This window comes from Gymnodraco acuticeps, unplaced genomic scaffold (genome assembly GCF_902827175.1).
Source record: "Gymnodraco acuticeps unplaced genomic scaffold, fGymAcu1.1, whole genome shotgun sequence".
NCBI lineage: Eukaryota > Metazoa > Chordata > Actinopteri > Perciformes > Bathydraconidae > Gymnodraco > Gymnodraco acuticeps.
The window spans coordinates 481,780-497,547 of NW_022990905.1; the positions used below are offsets into that span (position 1 = coordinate 481,780).

Sequence of the window (15,768 nt, forward strand, 5' to 3'; positions counted from 1 at the left end):
TATGATGCTGAAGCATCGTCAAAGTACAGTTTAAATCGTATACTATTAGTTCATTGAAGTGCTAAACTAAGAGCACACGAGTAGTTTGGATCGAAGATAAATTCCACAAAAAAAGTGCTCATAAAACTTGAGCGTTAGCATAAAATGAGACTGAATCATGGAACTTTCACTCAAAAGAATAGTCTGACATTTTAGGAAAATACGTTTTTTGCGAGCATTAGATAAAAAGATCCTCTCTCGTTCCTGACCGGTAAATATGAAGCTACTGCCAGTAGGTGGTTAGCTTAGCTTAGCACACAGATGGGAAAAACTGTCGGAGGAAAGAGCTTGCGTTGGTAATGAAATACACCTATAGTAGATTCAAAGCTAGTCTATTAAGACCTTATGTCTAATTTGTTCAACCTGAAAAAGAAAAAAAATGTACGATGGGTTTTGTGCATGACTTTAACTCATGGACAAGGCAGGCTAGCAATTTGCCTCTATTTACATTCGTTATGCTAAGCTAATCAGCCACTGGCTCTAGCTTTATTTTTACCGTACAAACATGAGATTGGTATTATCTTCTTGTCTAATACTGGGCAAGGGACTCACCATATTTCCCAAAATGTAAAACCACACCTTTAACATCATAGGGAGTAAATCTATAGCGATGTTGAGTGGCTGGACAAAGGTCCATATTTTTGATGCAAAACATATTAGATACTTACAAAGTAAGCCAAGAAAACCAATATATTTTCTATATAAACTGGATATGTCAGAAATCAGAATCCCAAGGAATTCGGCAAAAAAAGAAAAAATTCTGTTTAGACAATCACTGCAGTGTGAGTGATTATGAGTCAGCTGAGGTTCAACATCATAATGCAGTATGCATTATAAAGCTTTTCCATGGTCTAAAATAGAATTTGGAGGCCATTGTAGTTACATTTCAATTGAACCGTAACCATGGCCGCCAAACCACAGAGTCTGTGCAGCTTAGTGACATACTGAATATGTATTTGTATCATTGCATGCATTACCAGCATGCTTTAAATTAACTAATTATGTCTGGACACTGTGCGTCATGCTGTGCTGTGTCTGCTGACAGCTAGCCCATCACAATCATCACGTCTCAGTGCCCGGACTTGGCGTTCCCCTTAAATGCCTTCACACTCTCAGTGTGTACGCACGTGTGAGCTTTGCTGCTGTAACTGATTCTATTACTGAAGACCCCCTCCCCCACAGCCTCCACCTGCTCTGACCCCACTGCATCCAAGTACCCTGGAGAGTCTTATATGCAATGGTCCCTGCTTGTTATTTATCCTGGTGCTGTGTATTCCATGCATTACTGCTGCGGGGGGGGCGTCCCCAGGAGTAGAATACCACGACCAAGTGAAACTGTATTTCTGTCTAATTTTGTGAGTGTTCCTGGCTGGAGTTATAACGGTTCTACGGGTCTAATCAGTGAGAGTGGTGAAACTGAATGTCACAGGTTCAGTTACTGAATCGACATTCATTGTTTGACAACCAAACCCCTGTTTCCTCTCTCATAGTCCATTGCTTTTAATATCGTAAGCTAAACACCTAGAATTTCTTTGTTAAATATATTTACTTTTAGAAGTTGGACCTAATTTGTATACATTTTAAAGAGAAAAGACTGACTATAAATAAATGCTGTGAAGTAAAATTAAAATAAAAACAGTCTTGTCCAGCATTCATAGTAAAACTCCACACTATGACACAGTAAAGGGATAATTAATACATACCAAGTCAACACTCTTCTACCTTCCACAGATCCTAAAATACCCTCTAGAACAATGCAGGCCAATTACAGTGAAATGTATCGAACAATCTTTATCATTATTTTTTAAATCTGAGCAATATGTGCAACTCAAAGTGAAGAGTTTTGTTCCAAAATGAGATATCCACCCTTTGAGGCACCATGGCCTATGCTCTTGCCAAATAAAAATCAGTTTCTGAAATCTATAAATATTGTTGTTGTATAAGATATAACAATACATTATTTATGAAACTGTCATTAATCTTCCATTAATTTGGTTTGTTTTTAATAAAGAAGGTTCCATAATATACATTATTTACTTTTATATATTGCTTTATTATTTCCCCATTATTCTTAATTATTCCTTCCTACTTATACTTCTTGTTGCTTCTTGCTTAATGTGTTGTGCATTGGCCTCTGTAATCAATGCATATCTCTCTTTCATTATTTGTGAAGTTAAACAGCTGAGTGAGATCTGTATGTCTGAAAAAGTGCTGCAAACACGAGCTGAAATATGATCAGCTAATGATAAACGCCGAAGCTAAACTACAATCATTTCTATCTGTCATCAGACCTGAGAGGTACTTCCTTCTTAAAGGAAAATAAACTGTCTAATAAAGCTTATGAAAATAACACATATCAGATTGCTGCTTCTCAAAAAGCTCTTATCTCCTTATAAATCTGAACCTAATGACTGCAATTTTAACTGAGCTGTTAATGAGGTTGAACTAAAGAAGATGTCTGAGGGGCGTGCTGGCTGATTAGTGGTGTGATGAATTAACTGCTGAGTCATTCCTTTCCCAAAGTCAATCTGTATTCTACTGCCAAATTAAGAGTCAGTTTATGACAAAAAAGGACCAGATATCTGTATTTTAGCAAAAAAGTGCAATGAGGATATAGAGCATTTTGGGAACACCCCTTAATTTTTTTCAATATGTCTGATGTTTTAGGTGAGAAGACCCTTACTGAGAACATTCTTCTACACTGATACGACACCAAAGAAACAACAGATCAGTTTCACATTAACCACCTCAGCTCCAGTCCCGGTGCAGACCTCCACTATAAAACTGACTCCATGTTGTCACTCATATCTTGGTCCTCCAGGTTGTAAATTAACTTTGTCCTGTTGGCTGGGTTCTGGGTGATCTGCTTGCCCAAATTGTCCAGAGTCACATTGGAGGCGAAGAGTTCGGTGGGCGTGAGGTAGCCCTCGCTGTTCTTGATGTATTTCCTGTAGTTCTTTCTCAAACACTGCCACGTGGTGGCGTACAGGATGAAGGCAGAGGACTTGAGGGCGATGGCGATGCTGACATACAGGTGCCTGTAGGCCACGTTGTCGTACAGCATGCAGGCTCCCTTCTCCCCGCAGACAGAGCTCCAGAACAGACAGGTGGAGTCGATGCCCATGCCGAAGATCAGAGGGGGGGGGGATGAAGCCTGCGGCAGGAGAGAATGGTGCACAGAGAGCAGGTGAGGAGTTCAACAAGCATAGCATTTACATGTGTCTTATATCCAGACAGATGAGGTTCGTTTTAAAGGGGCCCTTCTATGCTCTTTCCAGGTTCAAATGTGTATTATGTGCCTCTACAGTTACATGCTTTAATGTACAAAAAGCATGGTAAGAAATATAAAGATATGTCTTATCCTGCCTGTGCCTGGAAAAAAAACTCCCTCTGTAGACCATTTACATGCATAAAAACCTATAACACACTACAGGAAAGGGAAAACCCCCAAAAGCAAAATAGGGCTTGTTTAAAGGAAATCCCAGATTTTGAATGGTTGAGTCTTTTTTAATCATTCTATCAGGGCAAACTCTTTTGAATGAAATCAGTGAAAAGGAATTTGAAAGGCTAAACGCCAACAAACACAAACCCAGTTTGAAGCAGATTTGTTGTTACATCTACAATGATGTTCACTGTACTGCTCATGGAAACAGTCGAAGGACTTTTTTGGTCATGGAAACAGCCTAAGGTACCTCTAAGAGACCTTCTAGCATTTAAAGGAGAGTAAATGCCAAATAATCAGCCATCAAAACCCAAATGGCACAAGGTAACCAGAGAAAGGTGCATAACATTACTTTAAGGTTTCAACGCTTCAAGGTAAGTGTAGAAGCGTTTTTGTGTCGTAGGATTTAGTGGGGGATTATATTTGATTGCATAGTAGAAACTGAGAATACATCGGCATGTTAGCTTTCATTCAAGACGTCATATTAAAGTGACCAAGATATTGTGTTAGACAAAAAGATGAAATTATTGAATCTGTATTTTATTTATATTGAATTCTGACTATTATATTTGACAATGTTCTGGATTTATACGTACATTTGTATGTTGACACTAGAACCGCCAGAGGTCGCTGTATAGCCTACCTAAAACCACCAACGGGTCAAATGTACCCGCTTTTGATTTTCAAGGTACAATGTTCTTTTATTTATCATACAGAACAGTGAGTTTTGATCGCACTGGGATGAAACTTATACCAATAGAATCGGTGGACTCTCAGCTTTTCATATGATATAGTTTGTGCAGATAGCATGAAGTATAAAATATCGCAACCAGTGCTGATTTAAACGCTTGGTGTTAGACTTGTGTTTTGTTTAGGTACAAATCTCTCTCTTCTCTCTCATCTCTTCTCTTCTCTCTCTTATCTCTCTCTCTCATCGCGTTCTCTCTCTCTCTCTCCTCTCTCTCTCTCGCTCTCTCTCTCTCTCGCTCTCTCTCTCTCTCTCTCTCTCTTCTCTCTCTCTCTCTCTCCTCTCTCTCTCTCTCTCTCCCTCTCTCTCTCTCTAAGGAACAGCAGTAGACAAAAGGCGTTGCTATAGCAACTGGTCATGTTTACGCTGCATTTTCTGAGGTAAATATTACCCGCTGGCTGATATAGGTATAAATGGCAATTATTTTGGCGATTTTTACAATCTGACTTCATATTGACCATTTTTAACAACAGAGGGTGCTACATAACACACTTTCAGGAAAAGTCACTTGAATATTTTATTGAAAAAAAGTTACATACAATAAAAAAACAGCTGCAGGTAAAATTGACCCGTTGGCGGTTCTAGTGTTAAGATCACACAAGTCAGAAACAATCCTTTGCAGCCACAACTGGAATCTAATTATACATATAGTAACATACTAAGAATATAAGTTAGCCTAAATGAGCAGACATGAAAAACAGAAGAATATAATAAATGCATTACCTATCAGTCTCAGGAGTAGGAACAGAACTCCAAGGGCGTAAGACTTCAGCTCTGGATTTACAGTTCTGAAAACAAAGACAGATTGGAAAGACAGGAATGAGCATAATTGTATTGTACTGCTGAATAAAATAAAAAAAATCGGTTTATTCCTGTCTATAAATGAATAAGCACTATAGCAGGTAAAATAACAATATTTAAAAAAAATAAAAAAAAGTAGTCATTTCAGATTAGCCTATTTGGTACCACTTTACAATAAGACTACGCTTATATAAAGGGTTTACGAATAGTTTGTAATTAATTAATTAATTAGGTTGTGAACACTTTATAAATCATTAATAAGCGTTTATAAGACATGAGATAAACAGGGCAACTGTGACCGGTTGCTTGCCAAATAGTGAGCCCACATTTATCTGTACTGCTAAGCCTTATATTGGCTACTTAGCTTACTTCGTCTTCTTCATCAGCCAGCATCCTTGATGTCTGTTGTTCACTGAGTTGATTCTCCCCCCTTCCATCTTGATGTTTCTTGGCATCTCTTATGACCATTTATGAATGAGTTACTAACATTTATAACTGCCAAAAGGGAGCCTTATTGTAAAGTGTAAAACACATTCCCATTTATTAATGAGTAATATAACCATTTATAATTGGTAAAAGGGAGCCTTATTGTAAAGTGTGAAACACATCACCATCTATTGATGAGTCACTAACATTTATAACTACTGAAAGGGTGCGTTGTTTTTAAGTTTCATACACATGTCCATTTATGAATGAGTTATAACATTCACGCTGACTTAATACACATTTTTCACATGAAATGGAAAGTCAGATGCAACAGAACCAAGCAAAACATTGTATTCACACATGAAGAAAATCAGGACTCAAAGTAATGACTCTTTAGAATGACTGATACACATATTTAAACATAAAAGCTTTTCTCAGACATAAATGAAAGACTTGGTAAGACATAATGGTACTCAGACTGGAAAGGCGTTGTGAATATCTTTGAACAAGCGTCCAAGCAGTCCATCAGGGTGAGCAGAGCCAAGCCAAGATGACCATTCGATAACCTTGAGGTGTTCCTCCAACAAACTCTCTGTACGGTTTCCTCTCAGTCTACGGACATGTCCTTTGACGGTCGACCTAGCTCTTTCATTATGTTGGATATGACTGCCGTCTGGGGGTTCACCACCTTCTGTGGTTTATGGTGCAGTGGTTGTACCCCATGTTACTCAGCACTCTCCTGTATGCCCTCCATTCATCACTAATAATGCTACTTCCTGACTTAACATGCCATCTAATCAGAGGGACAAGGTGGCATCTTGATCGTTTCGCCACTAGTTTCAACACTAGTCTCCGCCTTTTGTCTTTAACTCCCATCATTCCGAAGAGCCATTTCTTCCTTCTCCAGGTATGTCCAAAGCGTCCACGAGCATAATAACAAAAAATAAATCATAACATCATCTTAGTTAACAACAAAATGCACACAAATTACAGTAACAATTGTTGCACATCCTGTTTCAAAATGCCATAATTGTTTATTAGGTGCATTGTATAAAATAATTTAAGGATAATTATACAGTAATGGTTCATATTGATTTGTATTTGTTATTCTCTTGTACAAGAAAGCCCAGTCTATAACTGCCAAACATAGGAACTGGGTACAGTACCTTCTCCCAGACACAAATACACAAATAAAATAGTTTACTTTATCAGCATTGGTATTACCAATGCTTACTATTTATTTGATACCAATTTGGTAATACAATTAATAAAAATAACACGGTTTGGGTTCTTTCTTCAGATATGACTGTGACGTTAACGTGTAAGCTCAACAATGAACTCCAGCTCAACCAACCATATTGTAATAACAGGGTTCATACACTTTTTCACCAATGATTTTCAATGACTTTTCCATGACTTCTCAATGACCTTTACCTCATTTTCCATGACCAAAAAAAAATTACCACTGAAAATGGTTTATTTGAACATGGAACAGGAAAATAAGGTCTGCATATGAAACATGTAGTGCCTATCTAAAACAAATCAAATAGTAGGCTTACTAGCTTCTACACGCTAAAGCAACTGTAGTCAGGGATGCAAACTCATCAGGTATGAAAAAGGTGACAAGGACCCGACCCCTGACCCCACGGGATATCGGCTTTAAAATGAGGAATAACAGGATGTTAGCAGTCAGAACAACTAAAGCAGCAGGTAATAATAACAGAAACGCCAAAGAGTCACATCTAATAGAAATATATAAAAGCATTTATTTTAATTGTGTAGCAGTCAGTTTATAATTTTGGCAGCACTGTTGAGCATTTTGAAAATGTATTGTCATGCCTCTGTGCAAGGCTTAGTCTTTCTATCTGTATAGCCAGTGGTGTAAAGTAACTAAGTTCATAAACTCAACAAGTACTATACATGGGTACAATTTTGAGATACTTGTACTTTATTTAAGTATTTCAATGTTTTGCTACTTTGTACTTCTACTCCTCTACAGTTCAGAGGTACATGGTGTACTTCTACTCCTCTACAGTTCAGAGGTACATGGTGTACTTCTACTCCACTACAGTTCAGAGGTACATGGTGTACTTCTACTCCACTACAGTTCAGAGGTACATGGTGTACTTCCACTCCACTACAGTTCACAGGTACATGGTGTACTTTTCCTCCACTACATGTATTTAATACCTTTAGTTACTCTACAGATGTGGATGAATGATGTGAAATCTAATCAAGTGTTAAATCAGACTTTAGTTCCACCTGGAGTAAATCCACCAGCTACCCTGCAGTATACAAAGTCATTCAAACTAGCTGCACCTTTACCAGCTTTGAGAACACTTTCATGTTCAATCATTAGAAAACATATCATATATATTATTCTGAAATGGACGAATCTGCACAACGACCACTTTTACTGTCGCTACTTTCACTAGATTTTGATGATAATACTGTTGTACTTTTACTTGAGTAACATTTTGAATGTAGGACTTTTACTGTAACAGAGTATTCCAACACTCTGGTATTTCTACTTTTACTCAAGTACAAGATCTGAGTACTTCTACTTCTACTACAAGATCAGAGTACTTCTACTTTTACTCAAGTACAAGATCTGAGTACTTCTACTACTTTTACTCAAGTACAAGACCTGAGTACTTCTACGTTTACTCAAGTACAAGACCTGAGTACTTCTACTTTTACTCAAGTACAATATCTGAGTACTTCTACTTTTACTCAAGTACAACATCTGAGTACTTCTACTTTTACACAAGTACAAGATCTGAGTACTATACTTTTATTAAGTACAAGATCTGATTACTTCCACTTCTACTAAAGTACAAGATCTGAGTACTTCTACTAAAGTACAAAATCTGAGTACTTCTACTAAAGTACAAGATCTGAGTACTTCTACTCGAGTACAAGATCTGAGTACTTCTACTTTTACTTATCTGAGTACTTCTACTTTAACTCAAGTACAAGATCTGAGTACTTCTACTTTTACTCAAGTACAAGACCTGAGTACTTCTACTTTTACTCAAGTACAAGACCTGAGTACTTCTACTTTTACTCAAGTACAAGATCGGAGTACTTCTACTTTTAAGAACAATATCTGAGTACTTCTACTTTTACTCTAGCACAATATCTATACTTATACCACCTCCGTTTATAGCCTATGAAAAAAACTATTAGAAAATGAAGGCTAAAGCTAACGTTAGCAGATAGTGACCATGTATGCTAGCTAGCTAGCTAGCTCAACGATTCCTTAAATGATATTGCGACAGAAAAACGTTTCAGTTCACATCACGCTCTGCCGCTCTGCTCTGAACACCTGAACGGCCCGTTCTAACAGCTGTTCACCAGCGGCTCAGTCTGTGCCACAGTGACTCCGCAGTTAACGAGCGCACCGTAGCTAATGTAGCTGACCCTCATCCCGGAGCAGCAGAGTTCAGCCGACAGGCAGGAAGACTCGAGCACGCAGCTCGCGCTTCATATATTAAAAAATAACACCATGCGCGTCATGATGGCACATAACAGCTCGCGACCGCAGATTATTTCGGTGATTAGATAAAATGTAAATTATATTTGACGCAACTTTAGTTGTGTGAGGCACCGGGCGGGTGTGGGGATACTCACAAGTCCCCGGTTGGGTGCTTCGTTGTTGGAGTTTACCCCAGTGGACGAGAGGGTCGCCTCCCTACGCCTGCGGGTTATGGGGGGGAAAACTCTGACTGTTGTGTGTGCTTATGCACCAAACAGCAGTTCGGAGTATACGGCCTTCTTGGAGACCCTGGAAAGAGTCATGTATGGGGCTCCTTAAGGGGACTCTTTAATCTTGCTGGGAGACTTCAACGCACATGTGGGCAATGATGGAGACACTTGGAGGGGCGTGATTGGAAGGAACGGCCCCCCTGATCTGAACCGGAGTGATGGTTTGTTACTGGACTTCTGTGCTAGTCATGGATTGGCCATAACAAACACCATGTTCGAACATAAGGATGCTCATAAGTGTACGTGGTACCAGAGCACCCTAGGCAGAAGGTCCATGATCGATTTTGTTATCGTATCATCGGACCTGAGGCCGTATGTTTTGGACACTCGGGTAAAGAGAGGAGCGGAGTTGTCAACTGATCACCATCTGGTGGTGAGTTGGGTCGAGTGGCGGGGGAAGCCTCTGGATAGACCTCGTAAACCCAAACGTGTAGTTTGGGTGAACTGGGAACGTCTGGAGGAGGCCCAAGTTCAGGAGGCCTTCAACTCACACCTCCGGCGGAGCTTTTCGGGCATTCCTGTGGAGGTTGGGGACATTGAACCAGAGTGGTCGGTGTTCAAAACCTCTATTGCCGAAGCCGCGGCGGGGAGCTGTGGTCTCAAGGTCTTAGGTGCCTCAAGGGTAACCCTCGAACCTCCTGGTGGACACCGGTGGTCAGGGAAGCCGTCCGACTGAAGAAGGAGGCCTTCAGGGATTTGTTATCCCGGGAGACTCCCGAGGCAGTTGCAATGTACCGACAGGCCCGAAGGGCAGCAGCCTCAGCCGTGGCCGAGGCAAAGCAGCGGGTGTGGGAGAAGTTCGGAGAAGACATGGAAAAGGACTTTCGGGCGGCACCAAAGTTGTTCTGGAAAACTGTCCGACACCTCAGGAGGGGGAAGCAGGGGACCATCCAAGCTGTGTACAGTAAGGATGGGACGTTGTTGACCTCAACTGATGGAGTGTTAGGGCGTTGGAAGGAACACTTTGAGGAACTCCTGAACCCGACAACTCCGCCCTCTATGTTAGAGGCAGAGCTGGAGTATGACGGGGGATCAACACCAATCTCCTGGGGGGAGGTCACTGAGGTCGTCAAACAACTCCACAGTGGCAAAGCCCCGGGGGTGGATGAGATCCGCCCAGAAATGCTGAAGGCTCTGGGTGTTGAGGGACTGTCATGGTTGACACGTCTCATCAACGTTGCGTGGAAGTCGGAAACAGTACCGAAGGAGTAGCAGACCGGGGTAGTGGTGGTTCCCCTTTTCAAAAAGGGGGATCAGAGGGTGTGTGCCAATTACAGAGGCATCACACTACTCATTCTCCCCGGGAAAGTTCACTCTAAGGTACTCGAAAGGAGGGTCAGGCCGATTGTCGAACCTCAGATTGAGGAGGAACAATGCGGATTCCGTCCTGGTCGTGGAACGACGGATCAGCTTTTTACTCTTGCAAGGATCCTGGAGGGGGCCTGGGAGTACGCTTATCCGGTCTACATGTGTTTTGTAGACTTGGGGAAGGCGTATGACCGAGTTCCCAGGGAGTTACTGTGGGAGGTGCTGCGGGAGTATGGGGTGAGGGGGTCTCTACTCAGGGCCATCCAATCTCTGTACTCCCAAAGCGAGAGCTGTGTCCGGGTCCTCGGCAGTAAGTCGGACCCATTTCCGGTGAGGGTTGGCCTCCGCCAGGGCTGCGCTTTGTCCCCAATCCTGTTTGTAATATAATACATGGATCGGATTTCGAGGTGTAGTCGTGGGGGAGGGGGTCTGCAGTTCGGTGGACTAAGGATTGCACCACTGCTTTTTGCAGATGATGTGGTTCTAATAGCTTCATCGGTCTGCGACCTTCAGCACTCACTGGATCGGTTCGCAACCAAGTGTGAAGCGGCTGGGATGAGGATCAACACCTCCAAATCTGAGGCCATGGTTCTCAGCAGGAAACCGATGGACTGTCCACTCCAAGTAGGGAATGAGTCCTTACCCCAAGTGAAGGAGTTCAAGTATCTCGGGGTCTTGTTCTCGAGTGAGGGAACAATGGAGTGTGAGATGGGCCGGAGAATCGGAGCAGCGGGAACGGTACTGCAGTCGCTTTACCGCACCGTTGTGACAAAAAGGGAGCTGAGCCAGAAGGCAAAGCTCTCTGTCTTCCGGGCCATTTTCATTCCTACCCTCACCTATGGTCATGACCGAAAGAACGAGATCGCGGATACAAGCGGCCGAGATGGGTTTTCTCCGCAGGGTGGCTGGTGTCTCCCTTAGGGATAAGGTGAGAAGTTCAGTCATCCGGGAGGGACTCGGAGTTGAACCGCTCCTCCTTCGCGTCGAAAGGAGCCAGTTGAGGTGGTTCGGGCACCTAGTAAGGATGCCACCTGGGCGCCTCCCTAGGGAGGTGTTCCAGGCACAGCTGGGAAGAGACCAAGGGGTAGACCTAGGACCAGGTGGAGGGATTATATCTCTTCGCTGGCCTGGGAGCGCCTTGGGATCCCCCAGTCAGAGCTGGTTGATGTCGCCAGGGAAAATAAAGTGTGGGGCTCTCTGCTGGAACTGCTACCCCCGCGACCCGACCACGGATAAGCGGGTGAAGATGGATGGATGGATGGCAACTTTAGTTACATTTCCATGAATTTTCCAAAACTTTGGGAAAAATATTGTTTTCCATAACTTTTCCAGGGCCTGGAATTTGCATTTTAAATTTCCATGACTTTTCAATGACCGTACGAACCCTGAAGCATGAAGAATGGTCCACAAGGTATACCAGCACATGAGCACAACAAACACGGCCAAGCTCAAGTTATGTTTCCCGGATGAGCTGAGCAGGCAGAGTCCCTGTAGCATCACGGAGCTGCTAGCAGAAAGACAGGAAGCTAACAACAGCAGTCACTGGACAGAGCTGTCACTCAATGTGACCACGTCCTAATTTATGCATAACTTTAAGGCTTAATATAACTTAAACAAATTATAAATGGTTGCAACTCATTAATAAATGGGAATGTGTTTTACACTTTACAAGGCTCCCTTTTGGCAGTTATAAATGTTAGTAACTCATAAATAAATGGTCATAAAGAGATGCCAAGAAACATTAGGATGGAAGGGGGGAATCAACTCAGTGAACAACAGATACCAAGGATGTTGGCTGATGAAAAAGACGAAGTAAGCTAGGTAGCCAATATAAGGCTTAGTCATCTTGCCAAATAGTGAGCCTGTGTTGACGTATGAAAACTATGTTAGAACTGGTTTATAAATGGTTCTTAATGATTAATAAAGTGTTTATAACTAATTCATAACCTAATTATAAACCCTTTATGAATCCTTTATAAGGGTAGTCTTATTGTAAAGTGGTACCGCCCATTTTATAATACAACACGATTCCTTCAATAACGTGCTCATCAAAAAATTGGGCTAATTTAAAGTGATTTATAAACGGCTGTGAATCTTAACCAATAATATATATAAATACTTCTTATCAGTGAATTATATATATTTTTTTTTATCAAGAGCCGTAATCTACAGAGCCCCCTAGGGGACATGGAGAAGAAGAAAAAAATTATTTGAAAATAATATATATATTTTGCGACATATCACAAAAACTTTTAATTTAGCTCAATGTACTTCCTGGTCAGTTCGACACAGAGGTTGCGCTAGACTTTTTCGCTGGGAAGCATGCTCGTGAACTGTCAAGGGGGGGGGGGGGGGGGGGGGCAGTTCACATGCGCCGTGTTATGCATGGCTGCTGTACCTCGACATTTCAATGATTTGTACGGCACAGTTAGGTTTGGAAACGGTATGATTTCCTTTTTGGAGGGCATGCATAACACAGCATAACACCGGAGCCTCGCTGCGGGGAAACTTTGGCGCTGTTCCGAGTTTGTTCTAATCAGTCAAAATGATGGACTGCTTTCAAATTTGTCCGTCATTGTTAAAAAAAATCCGTCATAGACGGAAAATATTTGGTTAACGCGACCTCTGGTTCGACAACACAGAAACCACAACAATGGAGCGGTTCATCGATTTTACTTTGAACTTGGCCTTAAATATAAAGATATAACATCAGTGCTTGGCAATAGGCACAGGTTTCACATAAGTGAAAGACACCTCAAGAGAACACTCAGAGCGAGGGGACATGCACGTCGCAAAGCATACTCTGAGCTGAGTTATTGACAGATTCGAATTTCGCGGATCAATAACTCATGAACATAATGTTGTAAAAATACAAACAACGTGACTTTACAATCATAGCAAGGTAGACAACGAACTACAGAGTCGTTTTTTATCAGAACAGTTCGATACGCGCCGTCATCAGAGCTAAACTTCAAGAATTGGTCACAATCTGCAGCTTGAGGAGGGAGAGGAGTGCTTAGGGACAGTCAACAAACTGCAACAGGGTTTTACGAGATCTCGCAATACTTTACAATTGTTCTCGATTGCTAACACACTAAAATTATACATAACGCACAATTATTTTAACTGACACTCAAAGAGCAAAACATTGGCTCAAATCTCCAAAACTCTAAACACGTTTTCAGCTTTTCACACAATTTGCAAATCAACATGGCACTTTTTGCAAACCACTGCACACGTTTCTCCACGTAAGACACAGGAATCTGACATAAAGCCACGTGTTAGCAGGTTTAAAACACTGATATTCAAAAAGCCTCACACATGGACCAATGATCAAGAAACACGTTCCACCTGACCAAACACCTGATAGCATAATTGTTGGCTCATCAATCAGGATGTTAACACTATGAAAAGACCACAGGTGAGTACTTTCTTACAGCAACAATGGAAGTCAACATGGAAGCAAGAGGAAGAGGAAGGGCTGGGCTGAGAGTGAGAGGAGGAAGAATGAGAGGTACAGGTAGAGCTGGAGGGAGAGGACGTGGACAAAGAAGAATACTCATGATATATCAGTGCTTATATCTGTTCTGTGAAACGTATTTACTTCATTACTGTAATTGAATTGTTGGCATGTTGCGTACTATAACTGTACACACATCCTGCACAATGTACTGTGGTAAACTCACTTTGATGCAACACAAACACTGAGCGACCACTATGTCTTTGTTGTTTATCTGAAGGACTGAGAAACAAGGAGGTGGAAGGCTAAGGATTTCCAATGACGCAGGAAGCAGCAGCTACAAACTGGGTTTTGGCAAACAATGCATCACACTCAGAGAGATCCGAAGCATTGTAACTATGTGCTGAGATGCATGTTGCACAATGTTATCTTTGAATTAAATGTGATTTTTTTCAACAACTCATTTGTATTTCTTCATTTACTGTATTTCTGTAAACTCAAGCAATCTTTCTCTGCAGAACCCTCTCTGTACAGAGCATAGCCCATAACAGATGAAAGTGCTTTAGAGCAGTGCTTCTCAAAGTGTGGTCCGCGGACCACTGGTGGTCCGTGAGCGCCCCCTAGTGGTCCGTGAGTATATTGGTAACATTTCACATTTGAAATGTATTAATCAATTTAAGTTTTCCGCACTCTCGCGGGAATATCTCCGCAATGGAGCAAGGTTAAGTTTCATGATTGCATGATACAGCCCAGTGAAACACCTTCATCACACATGTTGCCACTTGTTTGTACCATTTTCAGGCGATTTGTAATCTGTTCTAGAAAAACGATGTGTTTTTTGATATTTGTGGAGTTAGGTGGTCCGCGACTGTTTTTTTATTGGTTAAGTGGTCCTTGGTATGAAAAAGTTTGAGAAACACTGCTTTAGAGTATGCTCAGCAGTGTGTAGTTGGGTGGTCAAACCATCTAGTATTATGAATGAAGTGTGTTATATTTGGTGCTAAAGTTTGCATTTGGTAAGTGTTTATGTAGTTTTGAGTGCAGTTCTTCACTTAGCAGGAGAAATTAGGTGTTTTGCACTTTAAGTGTGTGGTTTTGTGAATTGTGTTTAGTGTTCTGAGAAACTGAGCAATTTAAAAAAAAAGTGTGTTAGCAATCGAGAAAAACTGTATTATTTTTTCAGATTATTATTTTTTTCTTCTCCATGTCCCCTAGGGGGCTCCGTATTAATCTATATGAAATAAATACCTACAGTTATAAAAATGTTTTATTGGAGTTAAAAGTAATAATTCTAAGAATTAGAAAATAGCACTAAATACAGTATACAATACATACTTCAGTATAGTAACTCAAAATCCTACTCAAATACAGTACTTTAGTAAATGTATTTATTTACTTTCCACTACTTCCTGTACCAGAGGTGGGAGAAGTACTAGGATTCTTTCTGAAGTAAAAATAGAAATACTATCATCTTAAATAATGTCTAAATAAAAAATGGAACTTAAGTAGAAGTACAAAAGTATTATAGGCAAATTGCATCAAAGTGAAAATACTCTTCATGCAGAATGGCTCTTTTAACAGTATTATGGAACATTATTATTCAGCTTTCATCACCAACAATTATATCTTATAATTTTAATGTTGGACTTAATTATTTTTGAAATGCTGGGTGAATTAGCAGAATAGTAGTGCATCATATCATATACGCATACCATGTGTTTTTATTTGCAAAACTTATCTAATTACTATGAGAGTTAAATAAATGTAGTCGAGTAA

At 40.9% G+C, this 15,768-nt stretch overlaps 1 protein-coding gene across 1 annotated transcript in view; it reads right to left on the bottom strand.

Moving 5' to 3' along the window:
- Nucleotides 1-2,151: 2,151 nt before the first annotated feature.
- LOC117557811 (solute carrier organic anion transporter family member 3A1-like) overlaps nucleotides 2,152-15,768 on the bottom strand; it is a 59,374-nt gene continuing 45,757 nt past the window's right edge. The window contains 3 exon segments of the mRNA XM_034233754.1: nucleotides 2,152-3,184; nucleotides 3,186-3,193; nucleotides 4,953-5,017. Coding sequence (XP_034089645.1) covers nucleotides 2,816-3,184; nucleotides 3,186-3,193; nucleotides 4,953-5,017 — 442 coding nt within the window. The 3' untranslated portion in view covers nucleotides 2,152-2,815.